Here is a 15,127-nt window from a genome sequence, read left to right as displayed (position 1 = left end):
ACATGGGGTAAGGACTGAAAAAAATAAAAATAATTATTTGTACTACTAAAGAACAGCATTCTGATCAGCACTAACAGACTGAAACAAGGAAAAGGAAAGTTTAGGTAGAACATCTAGAAATCAAGTTTATTTGGCAGCAGCAACGTCTCCCAAAGAAGCCATGAATCCTGAAACAGTTTCAAACAAAAGTGGACAACACGCTGTGAGGTAGCGCGAAGGAAACAATCCACCATGGGCAAAGAAAGGATGCAAACGAGGCAGGAACACAGCTGCCTTCTCAAGGCTAGCACCAACACAGATGCATACCACGAGTGTGAGCACACTGTGTTCCAGCCGCATGCGTCTCAGCCCCAGCCGCAACAGACAGCCGATTCCAGTAAGTCAAAGTGCTGGGACAAGGCCAAAAAAACTAAAGGCAGCATTGCTGCTGCAGAGCTGGTGGCCAACTGGGAGGTTTTAAAGTCAGCATGTATTGCTTCTAGATCTTCCAGGCTGCTTCTTCCTTGCTGGACCTCCATTCCTCCAAGATATGTAAATGTTCAGAAGGATATCAGCGTACCATTTTAGTGATTTACTGGATTGGGGAGGGGTAATGAGGTAATTTTAGGGGAAAAAAAATTAATTATTAACAACACAATCTGATTTTTATTCCTAGTGCTCATTTATGAGCCGTTCCAACATGCTGCGTCAAGTGATACATTCTGATTTATGGCCTTACTTTATATTCCAGCTGCAGAATTCATTCCCTTGGCATTCATCATACTAGTTCAGCTAATATTTTTGTAGATGGTTTTACTCTTATTCCAGTATTTCACATTACATTTGTGTTCTTCAAAACAATCAAAAGGTATTTAGAAGAAAAAGCTCTCAACAGTCCTGACTAACAAAGCACACACAAGCCTGTAAAGCGTGGGTGTATTTTCTAATGCACAAGCCTCTCTTTGATATGCACATCTTAGAAAAGTACTTCTTATTAAACTGCCCTAGGTTACAATTAAGCCATCCTTTTCTTTACCCTCACCGCTCTGCAAAGCGCTTTGCTACTGTGCAGTAAGGACACCAGAAAATTAGAACCAAAGAGGAGACTGTACTAATGCTGACCTCGCTTCTTATGTATATTATGCTAAAAATAAATAAGTGAAAGCTAATACTACACAAGTCCAAATTTTAAAGGTCCACACTTCTTTATAAGAAACTGATAGCCTTGCAATGCCAGAAATCCAACATTAGTGTCGTACCACAGATTTAACTTAGATGGTGTAACACGTTCCTCGCTTCTGAAGCCAGTTTTGCTAATAATCTTGCTGTGGCTCTAACTATGTCTATCACACCTGTGCCTGTCAGAAGTGCAGGGTATTCTGAAGCATTAATAAATGGTTTGGGGTTTTGAAGGGACCCATTACATAAAAAAGAATGGTGTTTAAGGATGTAACAGAAGTACTAGCATCTATCCTTGGCCATTTTTTGAGACTGCAGGAAGAAGCGTGGACACAGCTTATATATAATATATATATAGTACACAGCTCCTTTACAGGACGTAGTACTCCCAAACCAATACAGCCACAATTAACTGAATGGCAAGGAATAAATTGTATCACAATTAGCTTATACGGCATCCTATCATATTTTAATGTTGCTTTACTAGAGTGTGGGGAAGCCTCGTAGAAAATAAAGCATCATTTCCCTGATAAATGTGCACCTAAGATGATAGCAAGCAGAACAATTACTTTGAAGTATACCTGGAAGGATTTTGCAAGTGAATTTAAAGTAAAAACAGTTGACATAGGCAGATCATTTGAAATATCAATATAGAAAGCTCACTAAAAGCTAGTGCTTACGGCTGGAAAATGCAATCAAAGCCTAGAGATTAGGCTGAGATGATGTAAAGTTAGAATATTACATGAAATAAGCTTGTTGTTGAAGGGCAGATTTACTTCTATTATAAACTTCACCGGAAAACAAAATAAAACATATTTCAAGTGTTATTTTAAGACAGGTTGATGAGGTAAGACTAGAAGGAAACAATCGAGATGCGGAAGCTTACCTTTCAGCTATGGCTGAAACTAAGCAGTGACCAATACAATGTTATGATCAGAAATCTGAAGAGCAAGTTCACATATATAATAGAAATAGTAAAATTAAAGGTAGATAAAACACCGTAGAAAAATATGATAAAGTGAGTACATAACAAAGAAATGCTGCATTAATCTAGCTCTACATAGATGTTGGCATACTATTATGAGAAAAACTGTAAGGGACAAATGAGAAGGAGGGGTCAGATACAGCAACTAGGAGTTGCTCCTTCCAACCTTTATTATTTTATGCTGGTATCAGCATCCTGGCTTCATGCTCAGTGTCTGCACCAACTCCCCTAAGCCTAAGGGTCTGTCCAGAGCAGAAAGCACAGCTTTTGGCAGTTGATGGTTAGAGCTACCAGAGTACATCCAGCCCAGCATCTAACACTCCTCACCACAAACGGAGATACCAACTTGAGGCATAGTAAGCTGTGGGCATCACCTCAGAGGCTCTGGCAGGACTCTTCCAGGAACCGTGCAGTGACATATGAAAGCTGAGCATTAGGGGAGCCCGGTACACTCACTGGATGGCACAAGAATGATGTGTGAACAGTGCTCTTTTCCAGGTATTTGTAGCTTTAATTTGAGTAGCCTTTCTTCAAAATCCAAATTCTCTTGCTTTCCTTCCTTTCTTGCTACTGGTGTGGATTTCCCCTGGGTGTCCAAAACAATTAAAGTCTCTCCTATTAATGACTCATGTCATTCTTTTGCATTTTGCTCTATTTGGATGGTAGGAAATTAAAGGTGAGACACTATGTGACAAATTTAAAACAGAGCACATACGAATAATGAAACTAATCAGCAAACACGGCCTGATTGAGATGTACAGCAACCATTCAAACACTGATCGGTGAACCCTCTCCGATCAGCAGTACTAGCAGAAAATCCCATCCGTAACTATCTTTTTTTGCAGGACTGCCTTAACTGAAAAGTCCTAAGACTACTTGGAATGTGATAAAAGGCAGGCATCTGATCTCAGGAATGACTCTGACTCTTGTTCTTCACTCCTGAATACTTTTTTATATAGGCACTACTTTTCTGTAAAATCTTTATAACCTTTTCCAGTCAATACAACAGCCTCCAGCAAGAACTTTCAACAGTACCCAATTAATTCACCAGCCCAAAACTCAAAGGTTGTTGCTCCTGGTCTGTAACTTCTAATTCCAGGTCTATTCTTTAGTTACTGTTCAATTGTTATTTCAAGACAACTTTCTTGTTCCTGCTTGAAAAAGAAAAGAAAGAAAAAAAAGGTAGCTGCCTATCCACCCACAAACCTCGGCAAAAGCTGTTTATCTAGAGGAAAATTAAGGTGCTTCTCCACAAAGACAGTAAGGTCAAAGTCCAAATCTTAAGTATCTCATTGTCTAAACCAAATACAAGAAGAGATACGCTAACATTGAAGGTTTGAGCTTTAAATGCTGTCTTTTTCTCATAAATATAACTTATTATAGTACCTACAAAATAACAATTCATAAGGTGGGTGGCAAACATTCGGGCAGAAGTCACTTTCATTGAACAATGATGTGATACAGTCAAAAACATACATAAAATCAGCCAGGTGCCCAGCACAAATGGTGGCTGGCAGAGGAAATGTTTCAGAGGACAGGTTTGAAACAAATGTAGAAAAAGTACAACAAAAGCAGAAAAAAATAAGTTAATACAAAAGCCATGTGGAAATCAGCATGGAATAATTTAAAGGCAGGAAAAAGAACTGAAGAACTTGGAAGGGGATGCTATTAAGAAAAAGAAATAGCTTTAAAATATTTCTCTGCAGCCTAGAACAGAGAAAGGAAAAAAAGAAAAATTAAATTGGAATGAACTCGAAGAGTTTTAGCATGAGTACTGTTCTGACATTAGACATGCTGAAGACTATACTGAGGGACCTCACACGAAGATAAAACTTGGGCCTTGAAAGACTTAACAGGTACCAAACCCGAAAACTCTGAGTGAAAAGCAACTGTGATATCACAGATCACAAAGCCATTAGCAGTTTGTTTAAGTGAACGAAAATAACATCTGCTGTATGATTTCACTACCACGATGCACGTCTCTGCTGCTTTCCAAGGCATCTACGCAATACAGTTGAGCTGATTCTTATGAGAGACTGCACTCACCAGCTCGAAAAGGCACAAGTTATAAAAACTGGCAATGCTCATCCGGTTTTCACTCTGCTAGTTGTAAAGAAAGCTGTGAACTTCCACACCGCTGCTAGCTGCAGCTTAATGGAGACAGCAGTAAACAGGACCATTTGCAGAAGCCAGATCTGCAGGTACAGGGCACTATGAATAGAAGCACACTGCCAACCCACTTTTTAAATTTGTTACTAAATTTAAAAAAAGAAAGAAAAATGATTTGTTGCTTCAGTCTTCCAGGCTGTTTACTCATACGCTAGTCAGCATGTTGCATACAGTTAGTTCTGTCTCTGCTTATATGGGTCATTTCCACAACTGTGAAAAGAACTTAAAAAAAAAAAAAAAAAAGAAAAACCCAAAGGAAAAAAACTCAAACATATAAAGGCATCACTTTTCATTCATGAGCAAAATATCACCAGAAGCAATTCTGAGTTTATGTATTTTGTATTTTTTTTTCTTAAGTCTACAAGATTTAAAACCTGAAAAAAAAAAAATCTGTATCCTGTGGGAGGAATGCAGGGAGTATTTGTATAAATACACCCTGCAGCGCTCCTCCTGAGTGTAGTAACGCACGGAGCAGGCTCCACAGCTTGCCTGCTGCAGTCCGGGGCCAGCACTAGACCTGACAGTTTCTGGCAAGAGAGCAGCCCTGGAAACTACCCCCAGGAGCAATCAGGTCTATGAGAATCACACAAACATACCCTTTTCTTACACAGCAAACCCTGTGAAGTAATCTTTGAGGAAAAATATACCCATTTTACTTAGAAGAAATGTGAATTCCACTCTGTGACAATAAAATCAGTTCTTTGGGTCATTTCCACTCACTGTTGTAGGTGACTATTTGATTTCAGAGAAAGCCAGATCTGCCAGTCCTGTTTCTCAAAGACATGTAAGTAATTTTTCAGGTACCGTTGGGTTTCCTCATTGTAAGGTCAAAACACCCATTAGAAAGAAAAAGAGTAGTGTGCTTTCCAGGTGAGAGGCCAGTCTCTGCCTGAACAAATGGTGTTAGCCAGGGAAGATGGAAGAAAACCTGATGAACAAATGACGGATCTAATACAGAAATACTGTCCCTAGACTGTCAGTGTCCAGACTATTTTTAATTTTCATTTGTGCTACAAAAGTCTACAGAACTGCTTCTTAGATCTAATACTGCATCTGATTCCTTGATGCTGGATTGGTTCAAATGAAAATCCTTATCCAACTGGAATTACCAATTACTAAAAGTCCAGCCTACAGGGTAGTAGCATCTTGAGCTTCCACTGCAAATAACGAGCTCATTAAAGCACTGTATAAATCAGAGAGCTTACAGGGTCATGTTTTACGATCATAAAGTTGATACACTGAAATCCTACTAGTTGGATTTCATACAAAACATACTCTGGTGTCCTGTGGCATACACCCATGACTCACAGAGAAGCAGATGTGAAGGAAGAGGCATAGCTAGTGTATGTACACTGTTCTGGCTTCACTCACCTCCTGCTGTTAGGTAGAGGCGGATGCTCAGCTCACCCCCAGTGCCACACCTTTTCCTAAATTCGGCTTACCTGCTTTTTTGCCTAAAGACCACCAAGGTGTGCCTTCTCCTCAAACCTGAAAGTCAGGTCTCAAATTAACATCCTAAACCTCATTATGCTGAACCAGCCCATGCTCTTGCCCCCTTCTCCAGCTCCTCTGGTTAGAAGGAAGGATCACAGCACCATTGCCTGGACTAGGCTGCAAGGGAAAATACCGAAAGCCAGCTGGAGATCCTTAAAGAGACATACACTCTGCACACATCATTCCAGGGTCACTACAAGGACAATGGATGCGGAAAACAAGTCCAAAGGAACCAAGGAATAATGCAAACCCAAATAAAATAAAATAAAGCCCCAGGACACAGCTGGGAAACAGATACACTGCTGGACACTAACCTCAGTTTTGAAATAAAGTTTGGAATTTCCCTCAGGAAAGCTCTGCAACATGGAGGGCAGGCTCAGTCACCAGCTGCTGGAAAGTCGAAGAACTGGAGAGGAACCTCGTAAGGCTGGAGGGAGGCACAAAGGGTGCATCTCCCTGCTGGGGACTGAGAGAGAGGGCTGCATCTGTCTCCCAAACTCCAGGCACACTGAAGTACAAACTCTGCCAGAGATTGATGGACCTGACTGTAAAGGAGATAATGATCCTGCAGATGACGACTGCACTGATCACTTATAAAACGTCAGTTTTTCAGTCACTGATCATAGGGCATATGCAGCCTATTTCTTCAAGGAAAATAATTTTTAGAAATGGATAGAAAAAATATCCTGGTCAGACAGTTCAGGTTTTCGAGCTAGCACAAAACGCCCAAGTATTTTACAGCTGCATTTCCAACTGCACAAAAGGGTCTGTGCCTGAAACCTTAAATTTAAACAGCGCCCAGCAAAACCACTGGGACTCTACCCAGAGCTTGCCTGTATGGGGATAGTCAGATCAATTAATGATAAAAGATTGACACTAAAGCAGTGCTGCTCTTTTTTTTTAGTTTTAACGTTCTCTAGAAACGTGTCTCTTCCTGACACCTACCTTCCTTGCAGTACTTCCACAACTACAGGATAACCAAACATCTTCAATTCACGCAGCAGCTCAGATTCTCTGCTAGTGGACTGAAAACTGGATGTAATTAATGAAGCAGGTGTAAAGAGCCCCACACCCAGAAAACTCAAAGCAATCAAAGGTAGGTAGCTTTTCCCTGATAACCACTTGTAAGCAGGTTCCCTTCCAGCATTATAAATTTCATTTTTTGATATGTATTTTGAATTAGAATAAGTCTTTGCATTTTCTTAACCTTTCATGATCCATTTCTATGATCTTCTTTAAGCTTCTGAGATAGTCAGAGAAACAGTCAAATGTGTTAGCATTTCTGTGCGTTGCAAGATAAAATGACTACGTACTGCTGAGCTGCTGGGATTGGAGACCACTCCCAGACTTCCTTTGAACATTTCTGCAGTGACTATTAAATCTTTCTTTTGTTTAAAAAAACATCTTCCCTACTGGTCTGCGAAAGGCTCCAGCAAGTATGGAAAATGCATTTCATAAACAGCAGTTTCACACACACACAAAAACATACAACAAACCCCAAAAGACATTTCTGTCTTTCAATTATGACAACAGTCATTTTTATCTGTGACTAAAGGCTCATTTAAAGGCATTTAAAAGTCAGCAGCGTTCCTTTACCGTGATTTATTTTTCATTAATCTTCCTATTTCTAGCTACAAATATATACTCTGCAAATTTGCATCATGCAGTTCATAAACCTGCCTGTCTTAGCTTGCACATAAGCAAAATCAAATTGTACAAATGCCACTGCTCTGTTACCGTTTGGAGTGGCAGATGTCCAATTGCCAGCTGTCCAAGTACTGAATATGAAGTGCTAATTATAGAGTAATGAAGCGCTTTGCTAAACCATACTTAAGAATTTTATCATCACTTAATAACTAGAGAAGTATTAGTAAATAAACACACATGTGGTCCATGACCACAGCATCTATCAAGTTTTAAGCATATCCATGTGATGGATAAATGAGAACTGATTGGACAAACGTTGACTTTCCAAAAGCCTTTGGCCCTGTCTTTCAATGAAAGCTGTTGGGAAAACAGAAAATTAAGCTGTTAAGAGATGAAAGGCAGAGCTGCACCATGGATTAGAACGTGGCAAAGAAACACACACACACAAAAAAAAAGGAAGAATTTAAAAAAATATTTAAAACATTAGTTGTGGCAAAATGCAACAAAACAGTGAAACAGTGCCACAAGATTATCTTCAGGCTTAAGTATATACATCTACAGCCTAGGAAGGGAAATAAATTAATGCAACAGTATTGGCCACTGACTCAAAATCATTTAAAATCATTAAAGAAATAAGAAAGTAGGACAGCAGAGACCATCTGTCTGGCTCGCAAGTTTACTTCCACCATATTATACTTTGAAGGGAAGAACCCCTCTTTCAATTTCTTTCTGTCCACAGCACAAAAAGCAAGCCAGAAGGGTTCATCTTAAAAAGCATCCCACAGTTGAGCACTGTTCTGTATACTCTACTTTATAGCCACCATCAATTAAGTTTAATTTTGCCTTTACCGTCCCCTAAGCTGAGGAAGCTCCCTCAAGGAGCCTGATGAATTTAAAGAGGAAACCTGTGATGGGGCTTCCTGCAATTAGGTCATTATCCCTTTCAGTCTTAAAATCTGTGAGGCTGTGACATCGCCTTCTCTTAAATCGCACTTTAGAACTCATCTGTGTCATGATGTCTTTAAATAATTCAGCCGCAGCCAGGCAGTTGGGCTGATCACACCCAATTAATCCTGATGATTCTTCCCTCACCTACCACTTTATTTCTGAAAGAACAGACAGAGCTCTTGAAGCCAGATAGAGATGGCTTTATTATATTTTTTTAACTCACATGGATAGTACCTAGCCCAACAGTCCCTGGCTGCTTTCCAAAGCCTCTGGCAAAAGAGGCAAAAATACAGCAGGACGCCCAAGTGGAACAGGTGACAGTACACATGTGGGGGTTGAAATTCAGTATACAGACACTAACTCTAAATAAATTTTGTGATTTTTAAAATTCTAAAGTAATGCTTCCCATGCAGAATGGAGATCTGTGCAACTTTGACAGCTGTCTTTTTTGAGTAAAACTTAAAAGAAAAAAAAATAACAGTATTTGTGTGTCACTGTTCACAATGTAGAGGATGCTTGATGGCAACGTATGCGTTAATGAGGTATCTCACATCTAACAATACAGGTAACAGTCATCTCAATCTCTTATGTCTTGTCTGAAGGAAAAATAGGAAGCATTTAAGGAAGAACAGCAAAGGTGGCTAGAAACATGGGCAGATTCTTATAATCTACTTTGTTTTTTCTAAATAAGGGACCCATAAGGAAAGCACAGTTACAAGTATTTGTTTACCAGATTGCTAATGAAAACAAAAAGCAATGGATTTAACTCCAGCAATAAAAATACATAAATAAATAAACCCAAACTTTTCTTATGTGAAGGTAGCAGAACATTCTGAAACAGGACCAGAAGCCAAGAAAGAAACCATTTCACCAATTCCTCAAGAAGCCCGAAGCTATATTACAGATGCTTGTTGCTGTAAATGCCAACATAAGGATATACTGTCTCAAAAGCAATCATGTTGTAGATGATGCACATTATTCATGGACAACGATAGCTCAAGGCAGTATTTCACATACCAGGAAACATCACTCAAGTTTTATTCAACCTGAAGCACAGCACGGAGTTGATAATAACAAATTTGCCCCCATGACTCTCCTGACTGAGAATTATAAGCCCTTGGGTACTGCACAGGGCTCCTTTGAATGTAAAGTATTTGTTTAAACTGATACTACTCTCCATGTTTTCCACAAAGGATATCTATGAAGATTAGTTATATCCTCTCCTTATACTCTACAAGACAAGCCCTTCTTACAGCAATGACAGTGAAAGCAAGAAGGATAAGGCACTTCTCATATAGACATTCATATCAAAACAGACCCCCAACACCGAACAGTAAATGGACTAACCTGGCCTGAAACACCAACCCTGCTAAAATAAGGAGTAAACTCAAAACATTTAAGCACTTAAGTGTTAAAGAACAGCATTTACGTTTGACCTTGTTCTGTTAGCCTGGGTGGAAGAATGCTGTTTTTTTTCCCCTTATTATTATTATTATTTTGCTTAAGTTGGTGTACAAAAGCTTGGGTAATTCAGCACAGAAGCACTGGCAGCTGGAAAAGATTGGTTAAAAAAACCCAAACATCTCTATTACTTGCCCTCTAGCACACAGGAGTCAATCCAAAACTCCCGAGAAACCCTGAAAAAGGAGTTCTATGTACACCACACAATAGATGTAGTCAGTGAGGGATACAAGAGTCATTTTAGGGTTTAATGTAGTTAAGCTGGCAAAATAATTCAACTGGTTTTCCATTTCAATTGGTTTAATATTCTACAGAAGGATGTAGAGCAGTTAGTCATCCACCTCCACAAAGGATGAAAACTGGCTAGGTGCTGTGCCAGGAAGGCAAGAAAAAGCACTGTTCATTATGAAAAAAATTAATCTTTGAATATAGGTCATTGTGTTTGGGGTACATCAAGAGAATGCAAAGTGAAGTGCTACAAAACACCTTACCTCACTTTCACATCTCTGAATATATACAATTAATTAGCTGCCATCATCTACGCTACTTCTTTACAGAGTCAATGGCAAAGAACTACATGTAGGCTTCTGGAACACAATGTAACAAATTGTACTAAAATAGCATATTAAAAACAAATTACTAAACAGCACAAAGACCTAATTTGAACAACTAGCTTTCAGTTTGGCTCTTCAGCCTGCAAGCTAAGGAAAACAGTATTTTATTTGAACCTGCCAGTATCCTCCAAGCTTTGGGCCTCCAACAGTTTCTTATAAATTACTTATAACAAATATTTAATGCAAAAATTTTAAATACCATCAGCTTCACTGTATGGTACAGAGACAGTGAGAATTCAGAAACCAATTTCAAGTCTTCTGTGTAAATAATAAGTCTAATTCTTAATATTTTAATTAATACAGGCTGTGCATGAAAACCAGTATCAGAAACATCAAAAATTACCAAAAGGAGAATTCTGAGAGAGATAAGAAAAATATTTTTCTATTTTCTGGCTTGTTTGTTCTCTAAATTTGAACTTTTGAGAGTAAGGAAGCAATAAAGGCACAGCAACTGACAGAAGACCACTGGGCCACGCAGATCCTGGATATACTTCTCAGCTCTTCTGCTGAAGCAACTAGATTTCAGGGTAACATCTCTCTGATCTTCTGAAGTAATTAGCTTCACATTAAGTATTTTAGAGAAAGTTGGGAAAGACTCTTTAGTCGTTTTATGAAAGACATTGTCAACCAACTTTTGCTGGCTATAATTTAAGTGCAGTGGGGTTCATATAATCAAGAAAAGAAAAAATCAAAACACCCACAACTATTTCCTCTGACCCTGAAAGTGCAGTTACAGAATTATTGCTAAGGAAAATCTAAACCATCTTGACATCTTACTGAAATTACCTGCTATTAAGCTAACTCCAAAATAAAGTGGTCTTATTTAGTGTTTTGCTTTTTAATCTTGGACCATTTAAATGCTTTAATTTAGAGCACAACCCTTATACACACTTTGGTCAGCACAACTGACAGGCCAACAAACTGTGGTCCCAAACACCAAAACTCTAAGGAGGGACCAGACCTTCTAGAATTAGTCCCTTTTTCTTCAGAACACATGCCTCTCCACCTCCCAGCATTAATCTCGTCCTCATCTTCCTTCTCCCGCATAATTTAGAAGCGGATGAAAAATATCAGTTCACAAGTCCAACAATGCAGGGATTATTTCAAAAATTTGCATGCTAGTCAAATTTATTTTTATGTGGGTGAAACAACTGAGCTTCCTCTTCCCTATGAGAATTATCTCACAAATTACTTTTTACCACGAGGAAAACACAAAAATACACACTCTGCAAAAGTCTTGTTCTATTTAAAAATTTCTAGGTTTGTCCCATTGTAGGAGTATTTAATTTTGTTCCCTCTTTAGCCGGCCTTCCTCTTCTCAGCCATAAATCTACACACCAACTTCCTTTTTCCTCTGAGTTTCTTTGCCGCCTATGCTACTGTTATTCAGATCCTCTGTACTCCTTCCCATTCCCACACTCTGAAACCTCTCACAACTATTAATTCTGGTCCTTCACTCATGTCAGTGCTTGTAACCAGGACTCACAGCCTGGCATGGATGCCCAGAACCTTCCACCTCCTGCATGCCAAGCTCTTCCAAAGTGCTGCTGAAGCACCCCAGCTATGCAAAAGGCCTCCTCAGATTGCCCACTCCAAGCACTTCAGGGTAGGTGAGCCTGTTCACTTTAGTACAACTTTCCTAGGGTCTTAACACTTCAAAAGCAGCCGCCTATCTTAAACATGTGAAAGCTTTTTATAGGACAGGGTGTCTATCAGGTGGCAGCACATAACTACAACTACTACACCCTTTAAAGTCACTGCGCAGGATACAAAAATACTGAATTTTTCAGTAAAACATTAGTGACAGAGGGCTTGATCCTTTACCAGCTACCACAGTATACTCCCTTCTCAACCACCTGCTGAATGACCCTGTACTCAAAACACCTTCTTTCCCTAAAATGTGCTTGAATGTATCTAAATTCCTGACTGCCTCTGAATAACAGAGTTCTGAGGTCAAAACAACAGCCTTCTCTCCCACCATTGCTCTGAGCCATCCTAGACCAGCACCTGCTGCAGAGTGACCCTTCCAGCTATTCTAACTCGCACCACCTGCAACAGATGATGATCAAGACCCACCAAAGACCAGCTGGGCAAGTGTCTCTCCTGGATAAAGATGCCTCTTCGGTACAAAGACACCTTCTTCTCTCTGCTCTCCCTGAACAGTTTCATGTGGTTTGGCCACCCATGCCCGAGCAGATACTCCCACCTCCTCTCAAGGGGAGCCGCGCTGCAGACCTGTGCAGCTTTACAGTGTGGCACCCCAAGCACGATTTCAGCGAAAACTCCCTTCTTCAGCCATCCACGCAGTGCCACACACACCCCTGCCCCAGTGCCAAGCCCCCTGAGACCCACCTCACCCGGCCACCCCCCTCAGCCACCCTCCAAGCCCCCAGTCACCCTCCTCCTGCCCTGCCATCACTTCGGAGACAGGCCAAAGTGACAGACTTGCGACGGGGGTGCCCAAACAACATGCTGGGGCACAGGGAGAGAGGGGCTACACCGCCACCTCCTTAAGATACGGCTTTGGGGGGGAAGGGGACAGGAAAACACCCACTTCCACCCGCCGGGGCCGGCTGCGGGCAAGGGGCCGCGTCCCCGCGCCATTTGCCCCCTCAGGAAAGCGGGGCCGCGGAAGCGGGGGCTCCCCTGCCGCGGGGCCTGCTCAGTGGGGTGAGGGCACGGAGGACTGCGGGAGAGGTGACCGAGGCGGCGGCGGGACGCAGCCCCCGGGGCCGAAGCGGCCACTCACAGAACTCGGCGATGTAGTAGGAGATGGCGTAGTTCTCCTCGCACCACTCCAAGGTGGAGGTCGGCGAGCCCCAGTAACCCTCCCTGTCCGCGGCCGGAGCCATCTCGGCGCCTGCTTCAGGCCAGAGGGCAGCGAGGGGAAGCGGGAGGCGGGCGAACGGCGCCGGGCCCGGAGCGCGGCAGCAACGGCGGGCGGGGACCGCCCCTAGGCCCGCCCGGCGCGGGGAGGAGCCGCCGCGGCCCGCGGGTTGCCATGGCGATGGGCTGCGGCCTGAGGGCGCGGGAAGGCAGGCCCGGGCTCGTCTGAGGGGGGAAGCTCGGCGGGGAAGAGAATGTTGAGGTGAAAACGGCAGATTTAGGGAAAGCCTGGGGGAAGGTGCGGCCGGGGGCAGGCTGGGTGCCCCGGTAGGGAGAGCCCTGCCGCCCCGGCCCGGCTGGGTGGCGCTGAGATGGCTCCTCTCGGTGCTTTTCCTCAGGCTGCGGGGAGGGCTTGCAACGCGAGCAAGGCAGCACGCTACCGTCGTGGTTTTAAATAAAGAGGTGTTTCTCCTACTCGTGGGCTGGGAGGAGGAAGGAGGATTTTTATAGCACTGCCTACTACACGGGGGTTTTCTCTCCTCTGGTGCCATATTTAGTTCTCTCCTTGCTTACTACGCGTACTATACTTACACCCATCATACGCAAAGTGCTTTTCAAGCGTAGTTGATATCCAAAGGCAAGTAGAGTCTAAAAAGGGAAAGACTTGAAACTCATGGGAAAAGAATAAAACACACAAGTAAAGGCCTAATAATACTGTGTGTGGGTTTTTGGGTTTTTTTGTTGTTTTGGAAGAAGGTCCAAAGATTTGATGGGAAGCTTCAGACAGACCCTGAGGGCTGTACACAGTGCTTGTACCCCACAAGTCAGCAGAATTTATTATACCTGCATATAAGCACACAACTTCTTTTTCCACACCTTATTTCTCCTCCCCTCCCCTCCCCTTCTGTAAGCTAAACAACTCCAATCTAAACACAGACCTTTCCTAGTGTAAATGCTGCTGTTTCATAAGGTATACATCTGTCGTGAAGAATAACCTGCCTTCTGCAGTTCAGCTTGTATGTAATTGCTTTCAGCATCAGAGAGATGTATTTTAACATTTTTCATAGTGATATACAACCTTCAAACCAAAATTGATTTTAGTGATGGCAATGATAAAATATTTAAATTGTCAAAACATCATCAAAATCACTATGAGGTTTTTGGTTGGTTGGTTGGGTTTTTTTGCAGTACTGTCTTTATTTTTTTCAGAGCTACATTATCCTCCCCAGATTTAGATTTTGAAGATTGAGGTCTGGAAGAGTAGCAAACTGATTCAGAAGCACAAAACCAGTTGTAAACAATAAAGATGATTCTAGCCTTCTCGATGCACTGTAGCTTTTTGGACTTTTGAAGGTTCAGTTTGCATAGTATCGAAGTTTGTAGGGCTCAGGTCTATGTTTTGTTAACCATTTTAAGATTTAAAGTTCTTAACAGAAAAATAGTTCAAAGTTTGAAATCACAGTTGTTCAGAAACTGAAGACTAATAAATATCCCCTTTGCACACCAGGAGCACAAAATGGAGCATTATGAAAAACCAAGCAGTTTGTTGTATACTCAATTACAGTTGACTTTAAATAAATAATTAATAATATTGATGCTTATTTCTTTTCTCATCACATGCAGGTTGGATGTGAGAAGATTTATAACCACAATAGAAACAGATGTCAGACATGAAAATGGCTTTAAAACCGGGCTAGATAAATAAATGACAGATTGTATGGGGTAGATAACAACGATGTGGGTTGTTACCCATTTTGTTTTTTTCTGGATAGAAAGACAAGCAAAAAGCTATAGCTAGCCCTTGATTTGAATCATTAGGGAACTT

At 41.4% G+C, this 15,127-nt stretch overlaps 1 protein-coding gene across 2 annotated transcripts in view; it reads right to left on the bottom strand.

Moving 5' to 3' along the window:
- The window catches only part of ACER3 (alkaline ceramidase 3), a 53,206-nt gene extending 39,797 nt beyond the window's left edge, over nt 1–13,409 (bottom strand). Inside the window, exon 1 of one of the 2 annotated variants that reach the window (XM_040583503.1) lies at nt 13,226–13,409. In XM_040583503.1, the coding sequence (XP_040439437.1) occupies nt 13,226–13,328 (103 nt within the window). In that variant the 5' untranslated portion in view covers nt 13,329–13,409. Of the gene's footprint in view, nt 1–11,437; nt 11,527–13,225 lie in introns of those variants that run through there. The other variant, XM_040583504.1, reaches the window with a different exon arrangement.
- Between the last annotated feature and the right edge of the window lie 1,718 nt (nt 13,410–15,127).

The sequence above is a fragment of the Falco naumanni genome, chromosome 2 (genome assembly GCF_017639655.2).
Source record: "Falco naumanni isolate bFalNau1 chromosome 2, bFalNau1.pat, whole genome shotgun sequence".
Lineage (NCBI taxonomy): Eukaryota > Metazoa > Chordata > Aves > Falconiformes > Falconidae > Falco > Falco naumanni.
Note: the sequence above shows the minus strand (reverse complement) of the source record. Positions and strands in the feature narration are given on the sequence as shown.